Here is a 26,519-nt window from a genome sequence, read left to right as displayed (position 1 = left end):
TAAACCAGTGCAATTATAAATAGACAGGCAAGCAGCTGGGCTCCTCAAAGACAGGTGCCCCTGCTTTCATGGAATCAGAGAAGCTGGAATGTCAGAGCTGGAAGACCTCAGGGATTAGCCGCATTTCGGCAGGGAGAGAGGGGGGAGGCCCAGACGCGGGAAGGGGCTTGCTGACGGATATAGAATAGCTAATTGCAGGGCTGGGAACTCACCTTCCAGCCCAGCGGTATTTCTGGGTCATCCCAGTGAAGTCCACTCTTTCTAGTATTAACCCTGGGTTTCCATTCTAGCGGGCCTCTTAACTACCATGTGTGACCATGGGCCCCTCATTTTATCTCCCTAGGCCTCAGTTTCCTCAGCTGTAAAATGAGGGATTAGACAACTTCGACGGCTCCCAATGTCTTTTCCAGCATTTCAACCTGAGATGCTATGACCAGGCCTCACCTGAGGATGGCTGGGTGGAACCAGCCCTGGTTACTAATCTCTTTCCTGCATAGACTATCCAGGAAACTGTATGGCCCCTGGTATCAAAGGTTACCAGCCAACCCAGGCTGTCCGCCCATCCTCTCTTTCTCCCAGATCTCTCGAGGGAAAACAGGGAGGAGGGAGGGACAGTGTTAGGTGTGGAGGTACCTGGGGTGAAGGGCCCCCATTCAATGAACTTTGGGGGTTCTTGGATAAAACAGAGACCCCTCTGCTTGGCTTTGAACTCCTCTTACAACCTGGCCTACCTCATTGAACATTACTCCCAAACTCCATTGTGTAAAGGGGCCTTCTTACTGACCCTCACCTATGAGAATCCATCTCCTGCCTCTGTCCTTTGCCTTATAGCCTTGCCCCCGCCTACAATGTCCTCCCCTTTACTTGTGTCTCACAGGGTCCTTCACTTCCTTCCGATGTAACTCAAGCACCATCTTTATTGTCATTCCTAAAAAATAGATTTTTAACTGATATCTTTTCCCCTACCTTTCTTTTACCCTGCTGTATCTCTCCCTTTCTCCTCCCCTGAGAGCCATCTCTTATAATGAATTTTAAAAAGTGGGAAGAATGAAGACGTCAGAAACTCTAACCAACCTACTGAAAAAAAGCTGACATGACATGCAGCGCTCCACACCCTTAACCCCCCACCTCACCTCTGCAAAGAAGGAGGGGAGACAAGCGCCACCTTCTCTCCAAAGCCTTGCTGACGGCCCAGACTGCCGGTGCCATCTCTCCCTGACTACCTTGTATTGATTTATTCTATATTTTGTTGTTGTTCAGTCATATCCAACCTTTTGTGACCCCACTTGGAGTTTTCTTGGCAAAGATACTGGAGCAGTTTGTCATTTCCTTCTCCAGCTCATTTTATAGATGAGGAAACTGAGGCAAGCTGGGTGAAGGGACTTGCCCAGGGTCAAACAGCTAGTAAGTGTCTGAAGCTGGATTTGAACTCAGGTTTTCCTGACTCCAGGCCTGGTGCTCTATGCTGCCCCCTGATTTTTATACCAAGCCCCCCAAGACCTTCCTAAAAGAGGAGGGGTATCTTCTCTACTTTCAGCTTCCTTTTGCATATCAACTTCCCCTATTAGACTATAAGCTCCTTGAGGGCAGGAGCTGTCTTTCTTTTTTGTACTTGTACCCCCAGTGCTTAGCACAGTGACTGGAAGTGCCTAGCATACAGTAGGCGCTTAATAAAGACACGCCGATTGATTGATAATTGCTTTGTATCCCCAGCACTGAACATGGCAGCTGGCACAAAATAGGGGTTTAATACACGCTTGCTGATTAATGATGTTTGATGTCTCTGGCAGCACGAAGGCTCCCTGATGGCAGGAACTGTGGCATTGATCCCCAGCACCCAGCCGGGACTTTAACTTAATCTTCTCCACTAACAATGAATAAATTGGGACATTTGGGCTTTTTCAGGTTTTTGTGAGTCTGGGGAAAGGCAGCAGAAACCTGGATAACTCCTCCTCCAGGTACAAGGAATGTGCTACCTCATGCCCCGGAGGAGCCATCCCCATGCTCTCACCCTTCTCTCCTCCCCTCCCTGAGCCCGAGCTGTCTGTCTGTCTTCTTACCAATGGGGCGTGTGTGTGTGTGTGTGTGTGTGTGTGTGTGTGTATACACGTGAAAGAGAGAGAGACAGAGAGAGTATTTACACAGGAAACCTTGCCCCACAAAGTTCCACTTGGAAACTGATAAACTGGGGGTCAAAGGTTGGACAGAGCCAAACCCACCCACTATGAACAAGGAGCTGGGGTCACAGATAAACCTGCTCTCCCAGAGGGAATCCAGAGGAGCGGTTGAGGGCTTGGTGGTTACTTTGCTGTGTGACTTTCGGCCAGCCCTACGTCCCTGGGCTTCAGTTTTCTCCACCAGAAAATGAAGAGATCGGGTAATGTGACCCCACAGGGCAAGAGTCGACGGGCACTCACGGCAGAATCGGAGGAAATCTGTCTGCAGCTCCTTCCTTGAGTTCAGAAAGATTCTCCCCTTCTCAGTCCCGACCACGAAAGCGCTCTCATCGTGGACCGCGACACAGGCCACCTCTGCGTTGAGTTTGGAAAGTGCGGAGCACTGCGGATGGCGGGAAGGAGAGAGTCTGTTAATCACGTTCTGACGTCATCCCGAATGCTTATGACCCAGGTGACCTTGGACCAGTCATCCTGGGCTTTCCACTGTACAGATGAGAAGGCTGCACTCAATGGTCTCTGGGGCCCTTCTAGCCCATGACCCCAGCATGTCCCAGCATGCCCCTGCGCGGCTTAAAGCACGGCAGCCATCCATCCGGGATGACTGGAGTAGCCCCAAGCCAAGCCCTGATCCCAGGTCCCCATCCCCCAACTGGCCTACAAATGCCTGAAATTCCCCCATTTGAGTCTCACCCAGTTGAGCTCAAGATTTACAATGTAGATCCCTCACCCCACTATCCACATTTGGGGTCACACACTTTAACCACTATCAATCACTACTCCCTCAGTGGGGATGAGTTTGTGGGGTCTTTCCCTGAGGATTTTTTTAAATTGAAATTTATTGTTTCACTTCTCTACTCCTTGGGAAACAAACCAGAACAGCACTCTTGTAATTAATCTGCAGGTCAAACAAGACAAGTTTTCACACTGGATGTGATATGCACATCTATACACACATGTACAAATGCATGTATGTCTACACAAACAGGTCTCCATACACACATGCACAAACATACAGGTTTCTATACAGATATACACATACGCGTGCACAGGTACACATATATGTCTATTATATACACATACATAAAACCTAAACACATGTATGTATTTACTGTACATGTATATGTAAATGCATCTAGACACACATATGGTGTCCCAAAAGTCTTGATGCATTTTTCAGTTTCTGAAGCTTTGATTCTGTACCCTGAGGCTGAATCAGCTCCCAGGCAGGAGGTGGGGAGCATGCTTCCTCACTGGTCCCCGGGCATTGTGACTGGTCATTGGGTTGATCAGCGTTCTCCAAGGGCTGGTTTTGATGGTGGGGAGGAGAGGAGGGCACTTGGTGACCAAGGTGGGTCTAAACTGTGACAATGATGGTAGGTGGGCTTTGAGAGAGAAACAGAAAGTTGATCCCTGGGAAACAAACCTCCCCAGCCTTGCAAGATGGCCCTGGGGCCGGCCTTGCCCTGTCTCCTCCATACTATGCCAGATGTCTCTGGTGGGAGCTCAGTCTGGGTCCAACTCACCTGTATAACCCTTCTAGGGTTATAACAAAGTAGGAAGGACCACAGCCTAAAGAAAGGAGCCTCAGACCAGGAGCCAGGATCCAGACCCTAAATGAAGCCCTTACCCTCAGTAAGGGACCTTGGGGAAGTTTGCACGTGCTAATAGACTGGAAGCTCCCTGAAGGGAGAGACTCTTTCATTTTTGTCTTTGTAACCCAGGCCCGTAGCACAGTGTCTGCCTGGCACATAGGAGGTGCTTAATAAATGCTTTCTGACTGATCGACCCCTCTGAGCCCCCACTTCCTTATCTGATTTTCAGATACTTTTTAAAGGAAGAAAGGAACAGCCCATACTCAGGACCGAGCTCCCTGGACCTCTGTGGTTATGAAATAAGATTTGAAAAGAAAGAAGCAGGATTATTTGTAGCCATGCAATAGAGGGAGACAAAAAGGGCCAGACAGGGAATCAGGAAAAACACGGGGTCAAGTCCTGCTTCTGACCCATAGCAAGCCACTTTATTACCCCCAAGCCTCGGTTTTCATGTTTATAAAATGGGAGTGATGATCCTTGTACTCTCACCTCTTAAGACTACTTGGAAAGAAGTATCTTGCATCATCAGATGCAGGTAAGTTATAACTGTCATTGTTAGGATTAAAGACCTAGGGATGGATGAGGATCTTACAAGCTCAGATCCAGGACGGGAAAAGGCTTTGGACACGATGGGCTCCTAGATCTGGACCTGGAAGAGACCTCGGAGGTGATGTGGTCCAGCCCTACTGGTCTGACAGGTGAGGAAATGGAGAAGCAAGGAAGTGAAGTGATCTGCCCACGTTCACCCTGGAAGAAAGCATCATGGGTGAGATCTGAACCCAAGTCTTCTCTCATGAGGTCAAGTTATTACCATCATAGTCATTTATTATTATAATTAACAATAAGAGTGGACATCAATGTTCTTTCCCCAGCAGAGGCTGATGCCAAGGATTAAACAGAAGACAAGTTGAATTAGGTAGGGGACTTTCAAATTTGCACAGGATTCTTCCTCACAGCGAACTCAAAAGGAAGTGAGTGCAAGGATTATCGCTACCCCATTTGACAGATGAGGAAACTGAGGCCCAGAAAGCCCGTGGTCAAACAACAAGCAAATGTTCTGAGGTGGAGTTGGAACTTGGGTCTCCGGATCCTAACTCCAGCGGTCTCTCCAATATGCCATGCTGACTCCCATTAATTTTGTATTTTCTTAAATGGGCTGTGTCTACACTGGCTGTCTCATACTCAGGACCTGAGCACAGAGGACTGCTATTCCTTGTTTGCTATGGAAAAGTGGTGCTAGGCCAAGTGAATGAATGCATGAGTCCCTCTTGGATCCCAGGATCTCGCCTGGGAGGAGGATGCTGAGACAGGCTGTTGTCCCCCAACCTGATGTCATCCACACAGGTTAAGGATGGGCGCCCAGATCCCCAGAGTCCTCTGAATGACCTGGCACGGAGCCACCATCCAGAAATTTATCGAGACTTTTCTTATTTCAGCCTATACACCTCTGAACTCACAGGCAGAGGAGAAACATGGCAGCCATTCCATGCCCCTGCCCCCGGGGCAGGAAGGATCTCTTCTCCCTTCCAGGGGACAGTCTCTCTAAGAGAGTCTCACCCTTTCCAGTGACCTGACACCAGATCCAAGATTACTTTACCTCCCTTGACCTCAGTTTCCCCATCTATAAAAACAATATATTGCCTTAAAGTTTCCAAAGTGTTTTACATAGGTTATCTCACTTAACGCTCACAACAGCTTTGTGAGGTAGGGGATATTATTATCCCCATTTTACAGATGAAGAAACTGAGGTTGCCCAGGGTCACACAACCAGTGTCTGAGGCAGGATTTGAACCCAAGTCTTCCTGACCTGCATCCAGCATTCTATCTACTGGGAAGATGAAGACTTTGGACAAACTCCACCAGCAAGCCCCTCCTTGCTGCCATATGGGGGTCCCCCTTGACAGTAGTGGGCTCCACCCGCCCTGCGGTCCAGGAGACCTTGCCCTTAAGGGCAGAACCCCTTTTTCTTTCTCCTGTTCATCCCTGTAAGACATTTCACTACATGAACCCTATAAGGTCCCTTCCGGAGCTAATATTTTGTTCTTATAAGTAACCGGTAAGAAGCAGCAGGCTACAGTGGACAGAGGGCTGGCCAGAGCTGGGGTTGAGCCTTGCCGCTGATATACGCTGGCTAGACTACAGTTAGGGAAAAGTCACTGATCTGTATTGGTGGAGGTAGCTTCCATACCAGAAGTTCCCTCCATTGACGACATTACAGGTGGCCTACATTTCTCTCCCACCCTGCAAAACAGTCTTCCATAAAGAATGGGAAGAAGAAGAAAAAGTTTTGGCCTGGAGAGCAGGGTCTCTTGAACAACTAGGCAGGCGGGGCTCTGGTTTGGAGACCACTGCTATTAGGGGATAGCGGGGTTGGGGAGCCCCAAAGCCTTCCCACTGCAGCCAGCCCCGGGCCTTGAATGACACCTTATGTTGGGTCACATTGTCCCCAGCCTCTTGCTTTTATGGCTTAAAAAAACAAAAAACAACCCAAGCTCAGCTCTTGGCCCAGACGCTCAGCAGAAGCCCCATCTCGTTTATGTAATCGAGGCTGCCTTATGTAAGGTTTCTGCTGGGAACTTGACATCAGAAGAATGCGACTTATCTCCCTTTGTTCTCAAGATTAAAAACAGGCTGCTCTCTTTCTGGCCTCGCCAAGCTCCCAGGAACAGCAGAGGCAAAAATGATTTGAAACCCCCACGTTAATAAATGAGATGGCTTCCCCCATCAACCTTAATGAAAGACAATGAAGACGTAGAGACAAAGTGGGTCAGCTTTGGAAAGCCTCCTCCAGCTGGCCTCGTGGCCCGGAGGTGAGGATTCCGCTCCCCCACTCAGCCACCATTTTAACAATAATGATAATTCCAATAACAATCATCTACCGCCATTAGCACTTTAAAATTACAAAGCACACTAAGCCTGGAGGGAAGGTAGGATCATAGAATTCGAGCCAGAAGAGGCTTTCAAAAGCCAGCCAATCCAACTTCCTCATTTTATAAATGAGGAAACTGAGGCTGGGGAGGGCGGGGTTAAGTAACTTGAATTCTAACTCAGGTCCAATGATTCCAACTTCTGTGCCCTTTCAATCACCAAGGAATCAATCCATAAACATTCGTTAAGCAAACATTCTATGCCAGGCCCTGTGGATCCAAAGAACCAAAGTGAAACAAACCTTGACCTCAGTGAGCTTCTGTTCTATGAGAGAAAGGCTTGTCAAAGCAGATACACTTTCCCCTGCCTCCCACAGGCTCATCAACCTCATTATATAGAGAGGTTCAGGGAAGTGGAGGGATTTGCTTAGGGTCACACAGATAGTGTCAGCGGTAGAATTTGAACCCAGCCCTTTGGGTTACAAGTCTAGCACGTTCCCCACTATGCATGCCTCCTGGAAGATCTTGGTGCCCAGCACAGGAGCACAAGGGACCTCCCAGATCTTGACGCTGTGGGAGCCAACTGTTCAGGCAGCCTGATTGCTGATCTCAGCTGGGCTGGAGGGACAGAGCAAAGGGGGCCTGAGGGGATTGTTTTGAGTGTGTAAAGGGCTGATTCCTTGAAGCCTAAAGCCCTCCTATCCACAAAGCACACCCGGGCTGCGATCTATGTACCGTGTCCCAGGCACAGATCAAGGACCAAGCGCCCAAAGAAGTTAGAGCTGAAAGGGCTCCAAGGTCACTAAGTCCCCCCACCCTCTCTTTATGAGGCAAAAGAAAATGAGGAACAGAGAGGTTAAGTATAAGGCACAGGGTAACCCAGCTGATGGATGGCTACGGCAGGATTTGAATCCAGGTCTTCTGGACCTCCAGGACCTGTGGCCTATCTATCACACCATGCTGCCTCTCTCTTGCTCTCTTGAATGTGGGGAGCTTATTCCTTGATGGCTGGGGCAGGCTGGAAACAGAAGCAGCTTCCAGGACAGGGTTGGATAATGCTCTGAGTCAGGCTCTTGTGATGTTGGACCGATGCTCCGGGGCCGTCCAGGCAGGCCCAAGAAAATAGGGAAGGACTTGGAATGTTTGCAAGTTATTTACCACTGAAAGATGCACTTTGTATCCCTAGCACCCAGAACAATGCCTTGGAAATTTTAGATTGTATTTCAACAATGTAGAGAAGGTAATATGCACTACGTGCAGGCACTGCGCTAAGCACTTTACAATTTTTATCTCATTTGCTCCTCACAACAACTTTGGGAAGGAGGTGCTATATTATTATCATTTTACAGTTAAGGAAACTGAGGCAGACAGAGGTCATGTGACTTGTCCAGGGTCACACAGCTCGTAAGTATCTGAGGCTGGATTTGAACTTGGGTCTTCCTGACTCCAGGCCCCAGTGTTCCATCCACTGCAGCACCTAGCAACCTATGGAGGGAATTCTCAGTGAGAAATCTCTTGATCGATGCAGATTGGTGCTTCCTCTGTAATTTCCAGTTCTTGGAGAGCTGCCCAGGTAAGTGAGTTGTCCAGGGATGGACTGGAACCCGGGACTTCCTGACCCTGAGGTCTGCTCAGGAGCTGTAGACTCTTCCTATGATAGAGTGACTCTCCCTAGGGATGCACTACAGGGGGGACTAGAAAATAATGCCCAGGGAGAGTGACCCCAGTCCATGGACCCCACCCAGAGCTGCCCTGCTCTAACATGTATACCTCTACCACCGTCCTTTCTAATCTCCTTCCTGCTTGGGGCTCTGCAGGAAGGGGCCTGGGTAGAAACACCAGCCCACGAGCCCGGGCTGGTTCAGCTTTCAGAGGACAGCTGCCGGCAATCCAGGGAGACAGACGGTGTCTTTGCCAGGGTAATTGGTGGTGGCTGCTGCCTTCAAGCCCCTCCACATATCAGTGCTCAGCACAGTGCCTGGCACACAGTAGGTACTTAATAAATGTTTACTGATTGATAGTGATTGATCATAAAGTGTCTGCCTTAGCGTGAAAGCTGCAATGACCCACAGAGATCACAGGGCTACAGACGAGGAGCCGGAAGAGCTCAGAGGTCATCTGGGCCAACCCCCTTCATTTGACAGACATGGCAAGCTCACTGTCCTACAGAGCTTCGAGGAGCATGGTGGGTGAGAGCTCTCACAGGGCTCCAATCTGCACATGGAAAGGGGAGCAAGCAGCAGACAGCACGATGGAGTTTTAGTGAGGGAGACGGCTCCCTGCCAGCTGCCTTCCTCTTGTCTCTCTCTCTTCAGCCCAGGAACCCCTGCGTTAAAGAGCGGGGGTACGGGAAAAGCAGGTCCCTCCTACGGGAGGACAAATTAACCAAGGAGAAGGGCCAGAACATTCGCTGTCATCTCCCGTACCCAGAATCCTTCTTACAGCCTCCAATGGAGACAGATGTGGTCTGTGAGGCAGTGTGGTAGAGCAGGAGGAGGCAGGGGACCTGGGGCAAGTCCCAGCTCTCACCCTCACTTTCTATGGGCCCTTGGGCCACTCACTTACTGTCTCTGTGGCTCAGTCTCATCATCCATAAAGTAAGGATCAATGGATAAGTTTATTTCGCTTGCTTATGCATATTTGTTACAAAGGTTTTTTTCCTTTTTTCTTTTCCCCAGTAGGGGTGAAGGGGAAACAAGAGAAAATATACATCTATTAACTGAAAAAAAACCAAAACTGAATTAAATTTAAAATAAAATGGCTTTAAAATTAGAGTATTGGATTAGATGGCCTCGGAGGTCCCTTCCACATCTAAGTCTTATGAACCCATGAGCCAATTTGCTGTGTGACCTTGGGTAAGTGTTTTCCCTGTTGTGGGCCTCAGTTTCCGTCCATTAGATTGTGAGCTTCTTGAAGGCAGGAGCTGTCTTTGGCCTCTTTCTGCATCCCCAGTGCTTAGCCCAGTCATTTAATCAATGTTTTTGATTAACTGACTCTCTATGAAACATTGGGGCAAGGAGAGGTGATCCCTGCAGCCCCTTCTGGCCCTGACATTTCTGGTTCAAGGTTTCCTGTGCTGTGGGATGATGTAATCCATCAATCAAACGATAGGCATTTATTAGACACCTACTATGTGCTTAATGGCCACCATCTAACACTACAGGGTCATCATCACTAGCTGGCTCCATCTGCCTTTGGGGACTAGATTGAAGTGGCAAGAGCTGTCATTTGGCTGGTGGGGGGAGATGGGCAGAGTGAAGGCCATCAGAAGACTAAGAAAGGAACGTTATATTGTTTGACGTTTGTTTCCCAGGAGATTGTCAAAATCAGAGCAGCCAGCCCCCCATCTCTGTCCTGCCAGGCTTCCTGGGTCCCAGCTTCGCCGACCTCTGCAGGGTGCTGTCCAGCCCCCCAAGGTGCTGCTCTTCCAGCCAGAAGACCCGCCAATGCCCAACAGCTTGACTCACCATTGAATCTAAGGCAGACACAAGGCTGGTGATGATCTCATCTTTTCGGGGAAACATGGTGCTCCAGCGATCGGGTCCGGAGGCATTGGCGGGGCCGTCAAAGTGTTTCCCCATCAGGGCCATAGTCACCTGGAAAACAGGAGGGGAAGCTGGGGGGTTACTGATCCATCAGCAAACAGGCCTCCACGAGGATGTTACCTTTTAAATCCCCCCAAAAGTTCAAGGTAAAAAGATCTCACTTTTCTCTAGGGTTTCAGGGCTTGCTGGTGCTTCCTTGTAGGGGCAGAAGGGGACGGGGAAAGTCAGCCTGGCACAGATAGTACCAGGGCCACTCTCTGGTCAGACAGCAGGCTGGTGACAAATGAACTGTATTTGCTATCAGAGGAATTGCCCTCAGATCCTCCCTCTGCAACCACTAGGTGCAGGACATTAGGCAGGTCAGTCTGGGTCTCAGCTTCCCGCTTTGTTAGATGTGACAGAACCTCTCCAAGGTCTCCAGTGCTAGTTGAAATCCTGTCTCTGGCTGCCAGACCTTAATTTGGAAGTGTGGTGTGGCAATTGGGTGAGCTACACCGACTCCATCTTGTGACTCAATTCTGGAGCTAGCTCAGTTCCCTTTCTATTCAATTATGGGTCTCGTCCAATTTCTGTCTTGCTAGAAAACTTTATTCAATTATGGGAATTGTGAGAAAACTTTATTGCATTGTTTGAACCTAGCCCTGCGTGACTGGGAAGCTGGACCACCTCTCCCTGCTGCGTCGAGACTTTCAACTAAAGACGCAGCTTCTCCTGACCAGAAACTGGTCAGATCAGAAGACAGATGAAAGGAGTTTTCTCACAATTATGCATCTCAGGCAACTCATACATCCTGTCTGAAAAGTGGCCCTGTCAATCCATAGTGAAAAGTGGTCAATTAGCTATAGTTTCCATACTCCTTGGGTTGCTCACAGACAGCTGGGGAGAGAAGGACACCTCTTTTTTCCGAATACAGGGAAATGCCCCTGTTCACTCTACCTCCGCCCCAACTCAGAAAGCCCCTAATCTTTCCTCCAATTAGAAGTCAGGTTATCTAATCTTCTATCTCAATAATTATTTTCTCTTAATGCATACAAATCTGTCTCCCTCTGTATTTGGAGTTCAGTGCCAAGCTGAGGAGGCCTGTTCCCTGATTTGTTATGCAATCGACACGCATTGCTTAATAAATCAATATGCTCAGAAGCTCCAGCCCTTGTTTCCTCAGTTATTTCAGATTTCACCCATCACAGAAGTTAAGATAATTATCAATCAATCAACAGCCAACAACGTACAAGGCACTGTGCTAAGTGTCAGGCATGCAAACAGAGCAGAGACCTGGGGCTGGGGAGACAACCTAAGGCATGTGTTAACAAGGTCATCTTGGGGAGAAGGCAAGTAGTAGTGGGGAGGGGATGGCGGGAAACGCTTCGGATAGAAGAGGGGGCTTGAGATGAGTCTTGAAGGAAGTAAGGGATTCTGCCGGGCAGAGGTGAAGGGAAATGCATTCCAGGCAGAGGGCACAGCCAGTGTGAAAGCATGGAGTGGGGAAATGGATTGCTATATATGCAGAACCAGAGAACAGCCAGTTTGTATAATAAGGTTAGCACGGGAGGACAGGTCCAAGCTGTGAAGCGCTTTCAATGACAAATGGAGGTGTTTATGCTTTGACCTTGTTATACTTGCAACTTCTTCAAAGTACTTTTCATCAATTAATCAACAAACATTTATAAAATGCCGACTATGTGCCGTGCACCGGCTAAGTGCTGGGGATTTGAAGAAGTAGTCCATGCCCTCAAAGGGCTTATATTCTAATGAGAGAGATGACCGGTAAGTAACTAGGTACATACAAGATAAGTACAGAGTTGTTCAGTTGTTTCCGTCGTTTCTGACTCTTCACGGCCCCATTTGGGGTTTTCTTGGAAGAGATACTGGAGCGGTTTGCCATTTCCTTCTCCAGCTCATTTCACAGATGAGGAAACGGAGGCAAACAGAGTGAAGTGACTTGCCCAGAGTCACACAGCTAGTGTTTTGCACACACACACACACACACACACACAGAGGTGGATGGAAGTATTCTCAGAGGGCACTGGGAAAGGCCGCCTGCAGATGGTGGGAGCTGAGCTACTCTTGCAGAAAGTCAGGGAAGCTAAGCAGTAGGGGTGTGGTGGGACAGCATTCCAGTCATTAGGGATGGCCAGTAAAAAGGCACCAGGCCAGGAGGCCAGACAGAAGGCCAGGTTGGCCTGACCTGAGTATGGGACGACAAGTAGAGGGATGTAGGTAAGGGCCAGCTTGTGAAGGGCTTTAAATTCGCCTTCATTATCCCACATTATCTCACCAAGATCTCACTTGGTCTTTGAAAGCAACAGGCCAGCGAGTTCAGAGGGACCTCAATGATCCTGCTCATATTGTGGGTGAGGAAGGGAAGGTATGGGCTAATGGATGGGGGACGACATGACTCCAGGTAGGAGAGCACAGCGCGAGCAGGGACCAGCCGCAATGGACACGGGGTCATCCGGGAATGCTCTCCTCTCCTCTCCTCTCCTCTCCTCTCCCACACCAGCCACCGATCCCATTCTCTCATCTTGTAGGTTCTGACCTGAGGCTGGCTGGGCCAATAGACCAGATGTCCAGAGGGCTCGCTCCATCCGTGTTCCCTCCCTTCCTTGTCTACTCTCCTCTCCCCCATCCAAGAAAGGGCCAACAGTTCAGTCCCTCAAACCTCAAATGGAATTCTTAGCCCCTCCCAAGTCACCATCCTTTTGGGATTTTTTTCCTTCAAGATTGAGGACACAGAAAGAAAAGGGACCAATGGTAGAGAGGGAAGAGGGGTTTCCCCATGACATCAGGCATCAGGAGAGATCAGCATTTACAAACACTCTATCCCTTGCTGCCTGAGTAACCTTGGGCTTAAATTGTGTAACTTCTCTGGTCCTCAGTTGGCATGATGGCCCCTGAGGGCTCCAGATAGGGCTCTATGAACCCTATCCTCTCTAGGCCTCAGTTTCCTCATCTGTAAAACGAGGGGGTAGGACTAGGTGTTCCCTTCCAGCCCCAAATCTATGACCCTGTGAGTCTTAGGAAGACCCATGTGATCTCTACCTTCTTGCTCTCAGAATAAGCTTGTACAAGATTCCTGGGCAGGCACAACGCCAGAGAGGACGAGGCTCTTTCCCCCTTTTCTTTAGTTTATTGATGTGTTTTGTTTTCTCGTGACAAAAACATTTATAAATTATCCCCACTCTGTGAGAAGTCTCTCATAACAAAGTAAAACTATCTTCTTTGTATACTTGGCGCTCAGCCCGGTGCCTGGTATACAGAAGGCACTTAATAAATGCTTGCTAAACATGGCTAAGATAGCAATGTTTTGTGTGACTTCACAGGTATAACTGAGATCATACTGCTTGCCTTGTCAATAGGTGGGGGAGGGGCAGCAGAGTATTCAAAGCTCAAATTTTTAAAAAGCTGAATGCTAAAAATAAATTTTAAAAATTTTAAAATAAATGCTCGCAGGCTCAGATTTTTACAGTCTAGCCAATAGCTCACAGGTGCTCAGATTCCTTAAGAGTCTGGCTAATATGGCGGATCTTTAATAACCTTTGGTTAAAAATAAATAAATAAACAAATGCTTGCAGACTGACTGACAGATGACCTCTGAAGTTCCTCCAGCTCTAAGACTATGATTCTACAAGAACCAGAGAGACAGGATGGTTTAATAGGAAGATCCTGCCAAGGCTTCGGAGACCTGCCTAGGACCACTTAACCTTTCAGGTCTCCATTCGCTGATCTGTACAATGAAGGGCCTAAATCAGAAGGCATCTGAGCTCCCTTCCAGTCCTAAATTTATGGCCCTCCCTGGACCCCAGTCTCTTCATCTATACAATGAAAAGGGCTGAAATGTGTAATAGTGGAAAGAATGCTGGATTTGGAGTCAGAGGACCTGCCTGAGTTTGGGTCTCAGCTCTGCTAATTGTTATCCAGGTGACCCAGGGCAAGTGAGTTCATTTTTCTGGGCCTCAGTTTCCACACTTGTAAAATGACGGGGTTAGACTAGATGGTATCTGAGGTGCTTTCCAGTTCCAAAGCTACAATCCCTTGTTTTTAAGGTGCTTTCTAGCTCTGACTATCTTATAAGAGACTGTAAGAGACATAGAAAGACCATGACAGACAGACAGAAACAGACGCACGGACGGATACTGACAGAAACACAGAGACTGAAACCAGCTAAATTCTACCAACGTTTAGTAAGCGCTGACTCTTTGGTGGAAGAAGAGAGAGATGGGCAAAGAGACAATCAGCTACCCGTTGTGGCTGAGAAGCAAGCAGAGACACGCCATCCATGGAACGGAGTCTGATTGCCTGCGGCGAGCCCAAGGTCAGCGGTAAAGGCGTTGGGGATGGCCCCACAGGACAATCTCTTCCCCTTGGGCCAGGGCCAGTCACATCTCACCTGTGGAGGCCCTGTTGGTGTGCTCATGGGCTCCCGGGGAAAACTGGGCCGTCTGGTCTCTAAGCCCTTTGGTCCCCAAAACTGCCTGTTCTCCAGCAGAACTTTGCAGCCTCCAATTAGGCAATGCCTAGTCCAATTTCAACACAAAAGGAATCTCCTCTCATTGAGGAAGAATGAAGGCCTAGAACGCCTCTCCCAGCTGTGAGATCTTGGCCGAACCTCTCATTTTACAGATGAAGAAACTGAGGTTCAAAGAGGATGTCTTGTTTAATGTGAGTCCCGAAGCCTTTAACAACAACCAGCAACAGAGAATTCTATGGGGAACTCTCTGCCTTCCAAGGTACTAGGCTCCTTAAACTGAATTACAGTAGACAAACCTCATTCCAGTAGAGACAGTCAGTGTAGACACAGGCCTAAATACACATGTGCCTGTACGTCCGAATGAATGCATGCACACACACACTCACACAAGAGAAATGGGGTCTTCCTATGAACAGAGTTCACTCCTACACACTCTCTTGAATGGCTTCTTCTACCCCATTTGATCTATTCAGCATCTTCTCCCACTACTCAAATCCACTCAGTCCTACATTCATTGGGCACTGCCTCCAGAGATCACCCAGACATAGCGGACTAATCTGATGCCTCTCCCGCACACCCAATGTGCGTTCCTGCTGCTCCCTTGACTCATTCCCATCTATCCAAACCTACCCCCTCTGGCCTCACCTTCAGCCCCACCTACTCTAGGACGCCTTTCCTGACTCCTCCAGGCCTCGTCTTTTTAAACTCTGATGAGCCCTTAATCAGAGGCTCATTGAGTCATACGGTTTTGGAGCTGGACAAGACTTTGGAGCTAACGCGTCCAAATCCCTCATCTTACAGAAGAGGAAACTGAGGCTCACATCTTCTGACTCCAGATCCAGCATTCTTCTTATCACATCCAGTTTTCTCTCTGCTGGCAATGTGCATAGGAAACCCCTCTTAATCAGCAGATCATGGTGTTGGGGCCGCTGGCTGCTGGGGAGGTGAGGTCTTGGCCCTTTCTGGAGGTCACGATCCAATAAGGCACAAACAATAAGACCCACTGACATTTACAAAAGTCCTGAAGATTTAAGAAGTTTTTGTGATCCTTTTTGAATCAATCAATCAATCAATCAATCAATCAACAAGCATTTCTTAAGGGCTGACTATATGTCAGGCACATGGGATTATAACAACAACAAAGGAAACAATTCCTAGTTCCATGGTCTCTCCATATATCCAAGGTAGGTGCTAGAGGTCTTATTATGTCCATTTTACAGGTGAAGAAACTAAGGCTCAGATCTTGGCTCATGAACTGACTTGCCCAGGGTCACACAGGCAGGAAAGCTTTGCCCCAAGGCCTTCCTGAGTCCAAGGGCAGCCCTGTCTGTCTCTCTGGCATCTAGAACGCAAAGTCTGTGTAACAGAGGCTGAAGTCAGAGGATGCGAGTTCGAATCCTGCCTCTGACACCTCCTGCCCTCACAGAGCTCACAGCGTAATGGGGAAAACAACATGCAAAAAATGATGTATAAACAAGATATCTATTTATCTACATGTCTACACGTATGTTTATGTTGTACCATAAAATGACGGAGAGGACAATTTCAAAGAAACCTGGGAAGATTTGTATGAACTGATGCAGAGGGAAGTAAGCAGAACCAGGAGAACAGGCTATATATCAACAACAACAAAGACTTCCGATCAACACAATGACCAACTCCAACTCTAGAGGTCCAATGATGAAGAATGCTACCATAGCCTGACTATTAGATTGCAAGCTCTTTGAGGGCAGGTTCTGTCTTTTTTAATATTTGTATCCTCACTGCTTAATCCAGTGCCTGAAACATAGTGGGTTCTTAATAAACATCTGTTGATTGATTGACTGATTGAGAGAGGAGACACATTTTTGGACACGGCTAATGTGGGAATTTGTTTTACTTAACTACGCATATTTGTTCCAATGTCTTGTGGGGGGGAGGAAAAAAAAGGCTTAATTGAAAAAAAAAAAGATTTAATTAAAAAAATTCTTAATTAGAACTGAGATACACAGGCCCCATCCCCAACAGACATAGTCCACGTAGACACATGGCTACTTCAAAACCCACATAAAAGTCCTTTCGACTTTCTGGCCCTCAGTTTCCTCTTTTGTAAAATTAGGGTTTTGATGTCCGATGTATTGATTGTTTTCGTTTGGCTATATTAGTTCCAAGGGAGGGCTTGGAGAGGCAGGGGGGACGGGAGAGTAGTAGGTAGAGTTAGAGATGCAAAGAAAAAAAGAAAAGGAAAGATTCTCAGTAAAACAAATATAGACACAGAGAAATCCAGGATGGAGCCCGAACAAACAGGGCAACCTTGTTACTACCTTGTGAAAATGAATATGCTTTTAAAAAATAAACTGTAGAGAAGTCATCCATGTATATTGTAAATTCATAACAAAAAAATCAAACATTGCCTTCCATGGAGGGTGTGGATGAAGCAACGTGTAATGCCTCTCCTAGCTCTGCCTTGGGTTCTCCTTCCCCCAAAGGGAAGTCTAGCACCAGCCCTGCCTGGCTTCCCGATCTTCAGAAAGCTGGAGAGAGCAAGAGTCAGATGGAAAGCAGGTATCATCTGCATTCCAACCTGTTGGCTGGGCATTAGCACTTCACAGAATGTTGAAGCTGAAAGGGGCCAGGGAGATCACAAGGAGGCAAAGCTCTCATCTTTACGGAGTAGGTGGGGTGGGGTTGGAGTGAAGAGAACCGGGCTCTAAGACTTCAAGTCAGGAAGGCTGGGGCCCAAATCCTGACTCTGGCACTTAGACTCAGGTGACCACTCCAGCTCTTTGGGACTCAGTTTCTCCACTTGTAAAATGAGGGAGTGGAACCAGATGGCTTCTGAGGTCTCTCCCAGGTCCAGTTCTGTCATCCTATAACCTCTCCGAGGCTCAGTTTCTTTATTTAATAAATGGGGGAGGCGGTCTCCATGAACACTAAGGTCCCTTCAAAGACTCATATTCTGTGAAGAAATGATTAACCTTGATGACAAGTGTGAAAGGGGCCATAGGTAATAAATTTTCTAATTGTTCTTCCCAGTAACGCTTGGCTTTATCTTGGTTTTAATAGAGAGCCTCAAAGATAAGCTGTTCCAAAGACCTAGTCAGCACTCTCTGTATGGGAGCTGCCCAAAATCCACACACACTGGGTAGGATTAAGCAAACTTGGGAACTTTCCTAGAAATTACCCAGCCTGCATTGTAATTTGGAGATCATTTACTGATGAGATTAAGGTGAGAGAAAACAGGCATCTAAAGCAGGATGAATATAGGATGAAGGATTGCCTCGGAAATTGGAAGCAGGTACAAGCTATTGTGGAGAATACAACCCCCAACAGGCAGGTGGGCCATCTGGGCAGTGGCTAGAAGAAGAAACAGATGGGAGCAAGAATGGACCGGGCCAAGGGGCACCCATCCTGGCTGGCCAGCTCTGGTACAGTGGCAGAAACGTCCCCACAGAAGAGAAGGACAATTCAGATAATCAAAGGCTATGTGAGGATATTCTGTCAGTCGAGAACCTCTGGGCAGAGCATCATAGAATGAGAGCTTGGGTTCCCAAATCCCTCATTTTATAGATGAAGAAACTGAGGCCAAGGGAGTTCAAGGTGCCCAAGGTCACCCAGAGGGTCCTCTGACTCCAGAGCGTGGCTCCTTTCTGGTATACCAAACTAGTCCGGTCATTTTCCAAAATAATGAAAATGAGGTTCCCGGGTATTAATCAGTCCACAACTAAATATTAACTAACCACTATGCATTAGGTACTGGGGATACAAATACAGAAAAAGTCAAAGACTTCACATACTAGTAAGCTTCTAGTTAGCATAAGAGTCAAGATTCGAATCCAGATCTCCTGACTTCTAATGCAGCATTTTTACTTTGTACACCATAGCTGGTTCTATAAAGACTTTCAGAAATGAAGGGGTTTTGGATGTCTACACTATCCCACACAAGCTGCCACAGGTATACAGAAATATCTCTTATGGATACTCACCTCCCTTTGTTTCCATTCAAAGGTCACCAACTAATTTTCTGTTTTATATACATACTTTTTAGCCTAGGGTCTTATTCTGAAAACTATTAAATGGGGTGGAGTCAAGATGGCAGAGGGAATTAAGCATTTCAAGAACTTAGGAGAAATAAAGGTCTGTTTGTGGACACTGGGGCGGGGGCTGGCAGATGGTAAAGGGGACTAAATACCTGGTTAGAAAAGTATTACAGAGGATCCCTGTGGTAGCACTGGGCCCAGGATCAGGTGCCATTTTGCAACTCCTTTGCCCATTACCCAGTTCCTGGTAGTGACTATCATATACACATATCCTTCACTACTATGTCTTTCTTATATCTATGTAGGACACACACACACATAAAAGCTCTAACATGAATTGCATTTGAGCTTTGTGGCTAATTAGGGTAGATTTTCATTCCCATTTTATAGATAAGTAAACTGAGGCCCAGTGATATGAAATGCTTAATAATAATAATAATAAATTATAGCACCAACGGTTAACAATTATACAGTTCTTTAAGTTTGCAAAATGATTTACATTTGTTATTGCATTTAACCCTCTCAACACCTGGGAGGTAGGTGTTTTTTACAGACAAAGAAACTGAAGCAAACAGAGGTTAAGTGACTTACCCAAGGTCACACAGCTAGTAAGTATCTGAGGTAGGATTTGGACTCCAAGTCCAGCGCTCTGTCCACCATGCTGCCTAGCTGCTTAAAATGCCTGGCCACAGAATATACTGTCATTCCCATCAGCAGCTTAGGGCACCCACGGCTCCTACTGGCTCTAACTGTGTCAGGCGTGTCTTTTGCCTTTCTCAGTGGGGTCTCATGTCTTCCTCTTAGGCAGTGAGATCTAGGGAGGCAGGGGCTGTGTGTCCCCCGCTAGACCAAAGGCTCCTGGAGGGCAGGGACTGTAGCTCACTCACCAGTCCATTAGACAAGGGCAGGGGCCACAGTCTCCCTATCAGTGCCCACTGGACGAATGGTCCCAGTTCAGCATCTTTTTAAATCCCCTCCCCACGCAGTGTGCACAACCTTCACTCTCCCTGGGCCCCTGCTGTCAGTGGGCAGCCGCCCGTCTTGGTACCATCTGATGAGACTGAATGTCTAAGAGAGAGATGGAGGGAGGGAGAAGAGGAGGCCGAGTGTCCCAATGTCACTGCCTTTAGCTGATGGATGATGATCCCACTAAAACACATCGATAAATTAATTCTGATTGGCACTAAATCGGCTCCCTTGCCTTGCTATCCTTAATGTGTTCTCCGGTCACCCCTTGCTGCCGTAGGGGGTTTGGGCACTGACTGGAAGTGTGTCCACAGGTTCCCCTCTTCTCTTTAACCCAGCAGACAAGCTGCCTGGCACATTCTCCAGGAGGGCAGGATTTTCTAAAGAGGGCACTCAGGTAGCAGCAGGGGTCCACAAGACCCGCTGCATTTGCATACAATTTGCATGCCTTTGCATGTGTCTATAAAGGCCATGGTTCTTGCCTTCGAGAAGCTTTCAAGGTTAAAATGTCATGGGGGGAGGGTGGATGCATTGAAAGTGCTACCCAGATAACTTTGCTCTTTCAGGAATTTGGGCTTAGTGCTTCTGGATGACTTCTACAACGACGAAGAAAGCTGGCCTGGAAGTCAGGCAGCCGGACGCATGCCGGATCTAGATGTGTGACACCAAACATATCACTGGACATGTCAGTGCCCTCCAGGCAATTCTAGGATGACAAGCTCCAGATGAGCTGCTCATCTCCACTGGTGAAGTGAATGTTCCACACCAGGAGTCCCCCACATCATTAAAATCCTAGCTCCAGAAAAAAAAGAGAGAGGGAAAAAGAAAGATAAAGGGAGGGAGCTCAACACTCCAGACTGCTCTGTCTCCTCACCTGCAGCCTTGCTCACCTGGAGCTGCCTTCACCCGACAGCCTGCTCTTCTGACTGGTGAGTCCCTGGCAAGGACTGTGACTTCCCAAGGCCCCAGGCAAACTCGCTTCACTCCCAGTTCAACTCCCTCCCTACACTGCCCTCTCCCCTGCTTTCCAGGACTCCTTTATGTTCTGTTTCCCCCAGTAGAATGTAAGTTCCTAGACCGCAGGCACCATCTTGTTTTCTAGCATTTGTATCCCTAGAACTTGGCACAGTGCCTCGCACGTAGTAAATATTTAATATATGCTCTATCTATCCATCCATTCACTTATCCATCCATCCACTTATCCATCCATCCATCCATCCATCCATCCATCCATCCACTTATCCATCCACCCAAAAAGAGAGAGAGTCCACTACCTGGGTTCAAGTCTTCTCTGCCACTAGCTTATTTCATGACTTTTGTGGACCACAGATTGACTAGACTTGGGACCCTGTATAGCTGGCAGGGACTTTGTTTGGCTTGGTCTTAAAGCAGAAATAGGAGCAAGTAGGTAGAGGTTAATACGCAGACAAATTTAGACTTGTTATTAGAATCAACTTCCTCATACCTAGGAACATCCGAAAGTAGAATGGGTGTGTTTATCAGCCTGGAGAAAGGAAGACTTAGGGGAGAGATGAGAGCTGGACAAAGTAGCCAAAGGCCTAGAATGGGAAATAGGGATTCAACCTCTTCTGCCTGGTCCCAGAGAGGACTAGAGCCATGGATGGAAGAGGCCAAGAGGCAAATCCTGGCTCTAATTAGGAGACAAAGCTTCCTAACAATGAAAGCCAGCCAGAAATGGGGTGACTTCTGCTCTCTTCACGTCTTCCCCCGATGGCCACATGACCATTTGTCGGGGATATTGTAGAATCCTCTCCCTTCAAGACGTACCCAAGGGGCCCCTTCTCCATGACACTGTCCTGTTCCCTCAATTTCTAGCCCCACCTCTCCCTAACTATCTTGTATTTAATTACTCTGTATTTGTTCTGTACAGACACTTGTATATGGGCACGCTGTCTCCTTCATTAGGATGTCAGCTCTTTGGGGAGCTCTGCCTCACTTCTATCCAGTTCACGCACAAATCGAGACATCACCCTCTGAGGGCATCGGTCCTTCCAGAACGGGGAACAAACAACAGCGACAAATTCCTGGGGGCAGTGCCCTTGTATACCTAGCTCTTAGCATCATGCCTGGAATACAGTAGGCACTTAATAAATGCTTCTTGCTTGACTGGGTGGATTTCTTATCAGCTATGGATTGCACCAAATGGCTATCTGATTCACATTCTGTGATCTCAAGATGATATTTTCATCTGTCAAATGGGGATCGTGTTCCTGCCTTCTCTCCCTCACAGGGGTCTGCTGAGGATGAAATGAGAGGCCAGACATGGCAGCACACTGGACGACTTACAAGCAGTACTTGAATGCCTGAGATGGGTAGGAGGGTCCTGGCAGATTCACCAGCTGAATGGTTCTTCATTCAGCAGCTTTCTCAATGGAGAAAATGCAGAAGACACAGGCCTCGCCCTCTAGAGCTTACCTGGTATCCATGAAGTTAGAAGACCTGAGTTTGAATCCTAACTCCTGCCACTCCCAACCCCACCAGGACCTTGGGCACATCAGTTCTCTCTGGGCCTCAGTTTCCTCATCTGTACAATGAAGAGGCTGGACTACATTACTTCAAAGGTCATTTCCTATCTTAAATCCATCACTCTTTCATCCTATGGCTTAATCCTACCCTGGCCTTGTCATTTCATTACCAATGCTTCCTACATCTCAACTCACAGACGAACACTCCATATCTCAGCCACCACTCCCTTTATATGTGTGGGTTTCTCCTATTTGAATATAAGCTCCTTGAGGGTAGGATCTGGCTCTTTTTTTATATTTGCATATATCTGTAGAATGTACATATTCTTAGTATAGTACCTAGTAAGTACTTAATAAATGTCTATTCATTCATTCACCACTGGGCAGGAGAAGTTAGCTTAGCAAAGTACCTAGTAAGGACTTAATAAATACCCATTCATTCATTCATTCATTCATCTATTCACTTATGCATTCACCACTGGGCAGAAAAACTTAGCCTAGCACAGTACCTTGTAAGTACTTAATAAATGCCTATTCATTCATTTATTCACCACTGGGCAGGAAAACTTAGCCTAGCATAGTACCTAGTAAGTACTTAATAAATAACCATTCATTCATTCATTCATTCATTCACCACTGGGCAGGAAAACTTAGCACAGTCTAGTAATTACTTAATAAATGCCTATTCATTCAAAACAGCCTAGCATAGTACCTAGTAATTACTTAATAAATGCCTATTCATTCATTTACCACTGGGCAGGAGAAGTTAGCTTAGCAAAGTTCCTAGTAAGTACTTAATAAATACTCATTCATTCATTCATCCATTCACTTATTCATTCACCACTGGGCAGGAAAATTTAAGCCTAGCACAGTACCTTGTAAGCACTTAATAAATGACCATTCATTCATTCATTCACCACTGGGCAGGAACCCAGTGGCCCTCATTGGCTGCCCGCCCCAATAGCTGGGCACCTTCATCCCAGCCAGGCCCATATAGTTCCTACTATCTTCCTCCCTGAGTCATTTTGGGGTGATGTGAGGCGGTGATCTTTTCTATGCCAGTAAAGCAGGAAGTAATAGGCTATAATGAAGCTGGGCCATCAGAACAAGGCTGTAAATCATGGCTTCTAGCTTCAAGGCAGGAAAAGAAGCCAGCTCATATCAAATGAAGCAAGATTAGAACAGGGAAAAAAATAGGAACAGGAAGAGGCTGCCAAGGAGCGGACCCCAAAGCCACGATGGCCCGACCTCAATCTGGGGCCCGGCAGGTAGGGGCTCTGAGGCTGGGTGAGGCCAGGGAGGGCATGGAGGAGAGGGAAGGGGCCCATGCTGCCCAGCTCCTAGCCTGCCCCTGGGGCAGGAGAGAGGTGCTGCTTGGGGCAGGGTGTGCCCAGCCCCGAGGTGAGATGGCAGCTGGGAGCAGAATGCATGGGCCAGGGGAGAAATCTGAGCCAGGGACATGAGTTAGGAGGCTGCTGCAGTAGTCTAGGTGAGAAGGGAAGAAGGCCTTCCTCAGAGACAAGCTGGCATCACAGCAACTCAGGGAGATGCAGGGTGGAGGGGAGGTCCCTCCCTAGCCACGCCCAAAGTGTCACATGATGGACAGAGAGATGGATTTGGAGGGAGACGTCCTAGGTTTGAATCCAGCTGTCCCTGTGATGTTGGCTAGGACTTTCTGGGTATCAGTTCCTCCCCTATAAAAGGACAGGGCTGGCGTAAATGACCTCTGAGGTCAGCCCATCTCCCTAAGCACAGGCCTGACCACATCCCACAAAGCCCAGGGACGCCCCAGTACCTGCAGGATCAAACACAAGGTCTCTGCCTCATGGCCAGGCTCCAACCCTCCTGGAACTCTAGGGTCCCTCAGCCTGGCCCAGCCTGGCCTTCCTAACTGGGCCTCCCACAGGACAATCCATCTCTGATCTCCATGGCTTTGTGCAGGCCGTGCCTCTACTCTACAATCCCCGGCTTCCTCCGAAGCTCTGCTCACCGGCCGCCTTCCATAGGAAGCCTTTCTTCATTCCCTCCACCATTAGGACCTCTGATTCCTTCAGAAATTACCCTGTATTTACTTTGGATGTATGTGACATATGGTTGAGATCAGGGCCCTGACTTAGCCTTAGGAGTGAAGCAGCAACAGCTGGGCCACTCTGCTCCCTTTGGAGTCTCAGTTTCCCTACTTCATAAAAAGCAGACAAGGACCTTTACGTCACCTATGGATCAATCGATACTAATCGATCAACATTTATCAAGCGCCTACTCTGTGCCAGGCATCATGCTAAGCACGGGGATATAGAAAGGCAGAAAAGACAGTCCCTGCCCACAATGATTCATCTTCTGGGTCTGTTGGGAGGACCAGGTTTTGTAAAGTCTAAGCTTCTATATACACAAGAATTATCATTACGGAGGACGCCATTGCTTAACAAGAGACAGTCTAAGATGGAGGCACACTCTGTCCCAGGAACTGCTCCTTCCGAAGGCCTTCTACACCATCGGGTTCTCAGCTTCTAGGCCAATCAGTCAATGAACAAGCATTAACTGTATACAACAGGCCAGGTACCAGGTCAATTGCTGGGTAACAGCAATAAAATGGGCCCGTACAGCTTGGAGATTGTGTAGAGGGGAGTGAAGAGTAAGGAGATTGGAAAGGCTGGGAGGGATCAGACTTTAAATGACAACTTGACCCTGAAAAAAGAGGCTCATGGGAGGCAGGGAAGAGGAGTGACACGGGCAGCTTACATTTGAGAACAGTCATTGGCAGCTGAGTGGAGGATGGGCTGGAGTAGGGAAGAGCTGGGAGGCTCCTGCAGGATTCTGGGTGAGAGGTGATGGGGGCCTGCCCTAGGGCGGTGACTGAGGAAGTGGAGAGCCGGGTATGTAGGAGAGATGTTGGGAAGGTAGAGATGACGAGATATGACAATGAATTGGAGAGGTGGGATGAGGCGAGTGGGAGGTCAAGGATGACGCTGAGAATGGAAGCCCCCATCCAGGGTAGGGTAGCACTTAAAAATGGCCCTAAAAAGATGCAATGGATTGTGAGAGCCAAGCATGTCTCACCGAAGTGAGTGGGCACAGCATAAGCAAAGGTGTGGAGGTGAGAAAGAAGTGGCTCTGTGCTCTGTTCTGTAGGGATATGCACATGCAGACCACCCCATCACTTGATGTTGGGAAGCCCTGGAAGAATGGAACAATGTCTCCTTCTTTAGTCCCTTCCCCTCTACTCTTCCCCCCTCTCATCCAGACTAGGACTCTACACAGAGTCTGTCTCCAGCTGACTGGTTGTTTTCCAGTAGTTCTGTCCAAACCACACCAAGGCCAAGGCCCAGGCCCAGGCCCCTGGCCATAGTCTCAGAGCTTATCACCTCCATCCAAGCCTTCTCCAACCACCCCAGTCCCCATTGTCCTTTCCTACTCTTTGTCACTCACCAGTCACTTTGTTTAGATTATTCTTCTCTCCTTCCTTCTTCTCTTTCTCTTTCTTTTTTCTTTCTTCCTTCCCTCCCTTCTTTCTTTCTCTCTCCTTTATTTTTTCTTCTTTCCTTCCTTCCTTTTTCTCCCTTCCTTTCTTCCCCTTTCTCTCCTTTCCTTCTTTTCCTCCTCCTTCCTTTTTTTCTTTCTTTCTCTCAAAATTGTGATAATAATTTTTTATCTCTGATCTCCTTTTATTGATTTTTATTATGGGGGAGGTCAGGGTCATTTCTCCTAGACAGGAGGCTAAAACCTGTCCCACGGGATGTGAAAATTTACTTAAGGCCCCAAACATTCCTCAGATAAGAAATCAAAAAAAAAAGGAAGGGGAGTCACAGCTTCCCGAAGTAATCTGACTTACCTTATTTAAGGAAGGAATTCTACGAGGCAGGCACCTAAGTCTTCCCTTTCAATCAGCCCATTGTGAAGCCTCTAAATGTCGTTTAATCTGTAACCTGCCTTAGTTTACTTTTGGAGTCTGTTTAAGGAGGCCTGTTTCCTCAGGGGATGGACCAGATTATGACTTTGCTTAACTAAGTTTGTTAAACTTTTATGACATAGAAGGAATCATGGGATTATGAAGCCGTCTTTTTTTTTTTTTAACTTTTACAGCCTAAAAGAATGTCTGAGATTGTAATATATAGAAAAGAATTTATTTCTCTGTCACTCTGACATACTTTTGACTATTAAAAAGCCTCTTTTGAATCCTAATCTTGTTCAGGATTATTTTTTCTGCCTCCTGAACCCGTGCTTAAGCATAGGAAAACCCTTGGTTTTCCACGGCTCTAGTTTCTGCATTGTGGTGGACTTATTTCAGCAGCAGGAATCTATCACACAAACTTAGAGAAGAGACATTTCTTCCACAACTAAACGTATGTAAACTCGGGAGCTGGAAGGGGCTCATCTCTGGGGGCCAATGGCGGGTACAAAG

General features: G+C 47.6%; 1 protein-coding gene across 5 annotated transcripts in view; it reads right to left on the bottom strand.

Annotated features, from left to right (window-relative positions):
* The window catches only part of GTF2IRD1 (GTF2I repeat domain containing 1), a 231,237-nt gene that overhangs the window by 138,695 nt on the left and 66,023 nt on the right, over nt 1-26,519 (bottom strand). For all 5 annotated transcript variants that reach the window (XM_027862357.1, XM_027862359.1, XM_027862361.1 and 2 more), the window contains exons 2-3: nt 10,104-10,232; nt 2,418-2,559 (exon numbers count right to left, since the gene is read on the bottom strand). In XM_027862357.1, coding sequence (XP_027718158.1) covers nt 2,418-2,559; nt 10,104-10,226 — 265 coding nt within the window. In that variant the 5' untranslated portion in view covers nt 10,227-10,232. The remainder of the gene's footprint in view (nt 1-2,417; nt 2,560-10,103; nt 10,233-26,519) is intronic.

The sequence above is a fragment of the Vombatus ursinus genome, unplaced genomic scaffold (genome assembly GCF_900497805.2).
Source record: "Vombatus ursinus unplaced genomic scaffold, bare-nosed wombat genome assembly UNPS02014768.1, whole genome shotgun sequence".
Lineage (NCBI taxonomy): Eukaryota > Metazoa > Chordata > Mammalia > Diprotodontia > Vombatidae > Vombatus > Vombatus ursinus.
Note: the sequence above shows the minus strand (reverse complement) of the source record. Positions and strands in the feature narration are given on the sequence as shown.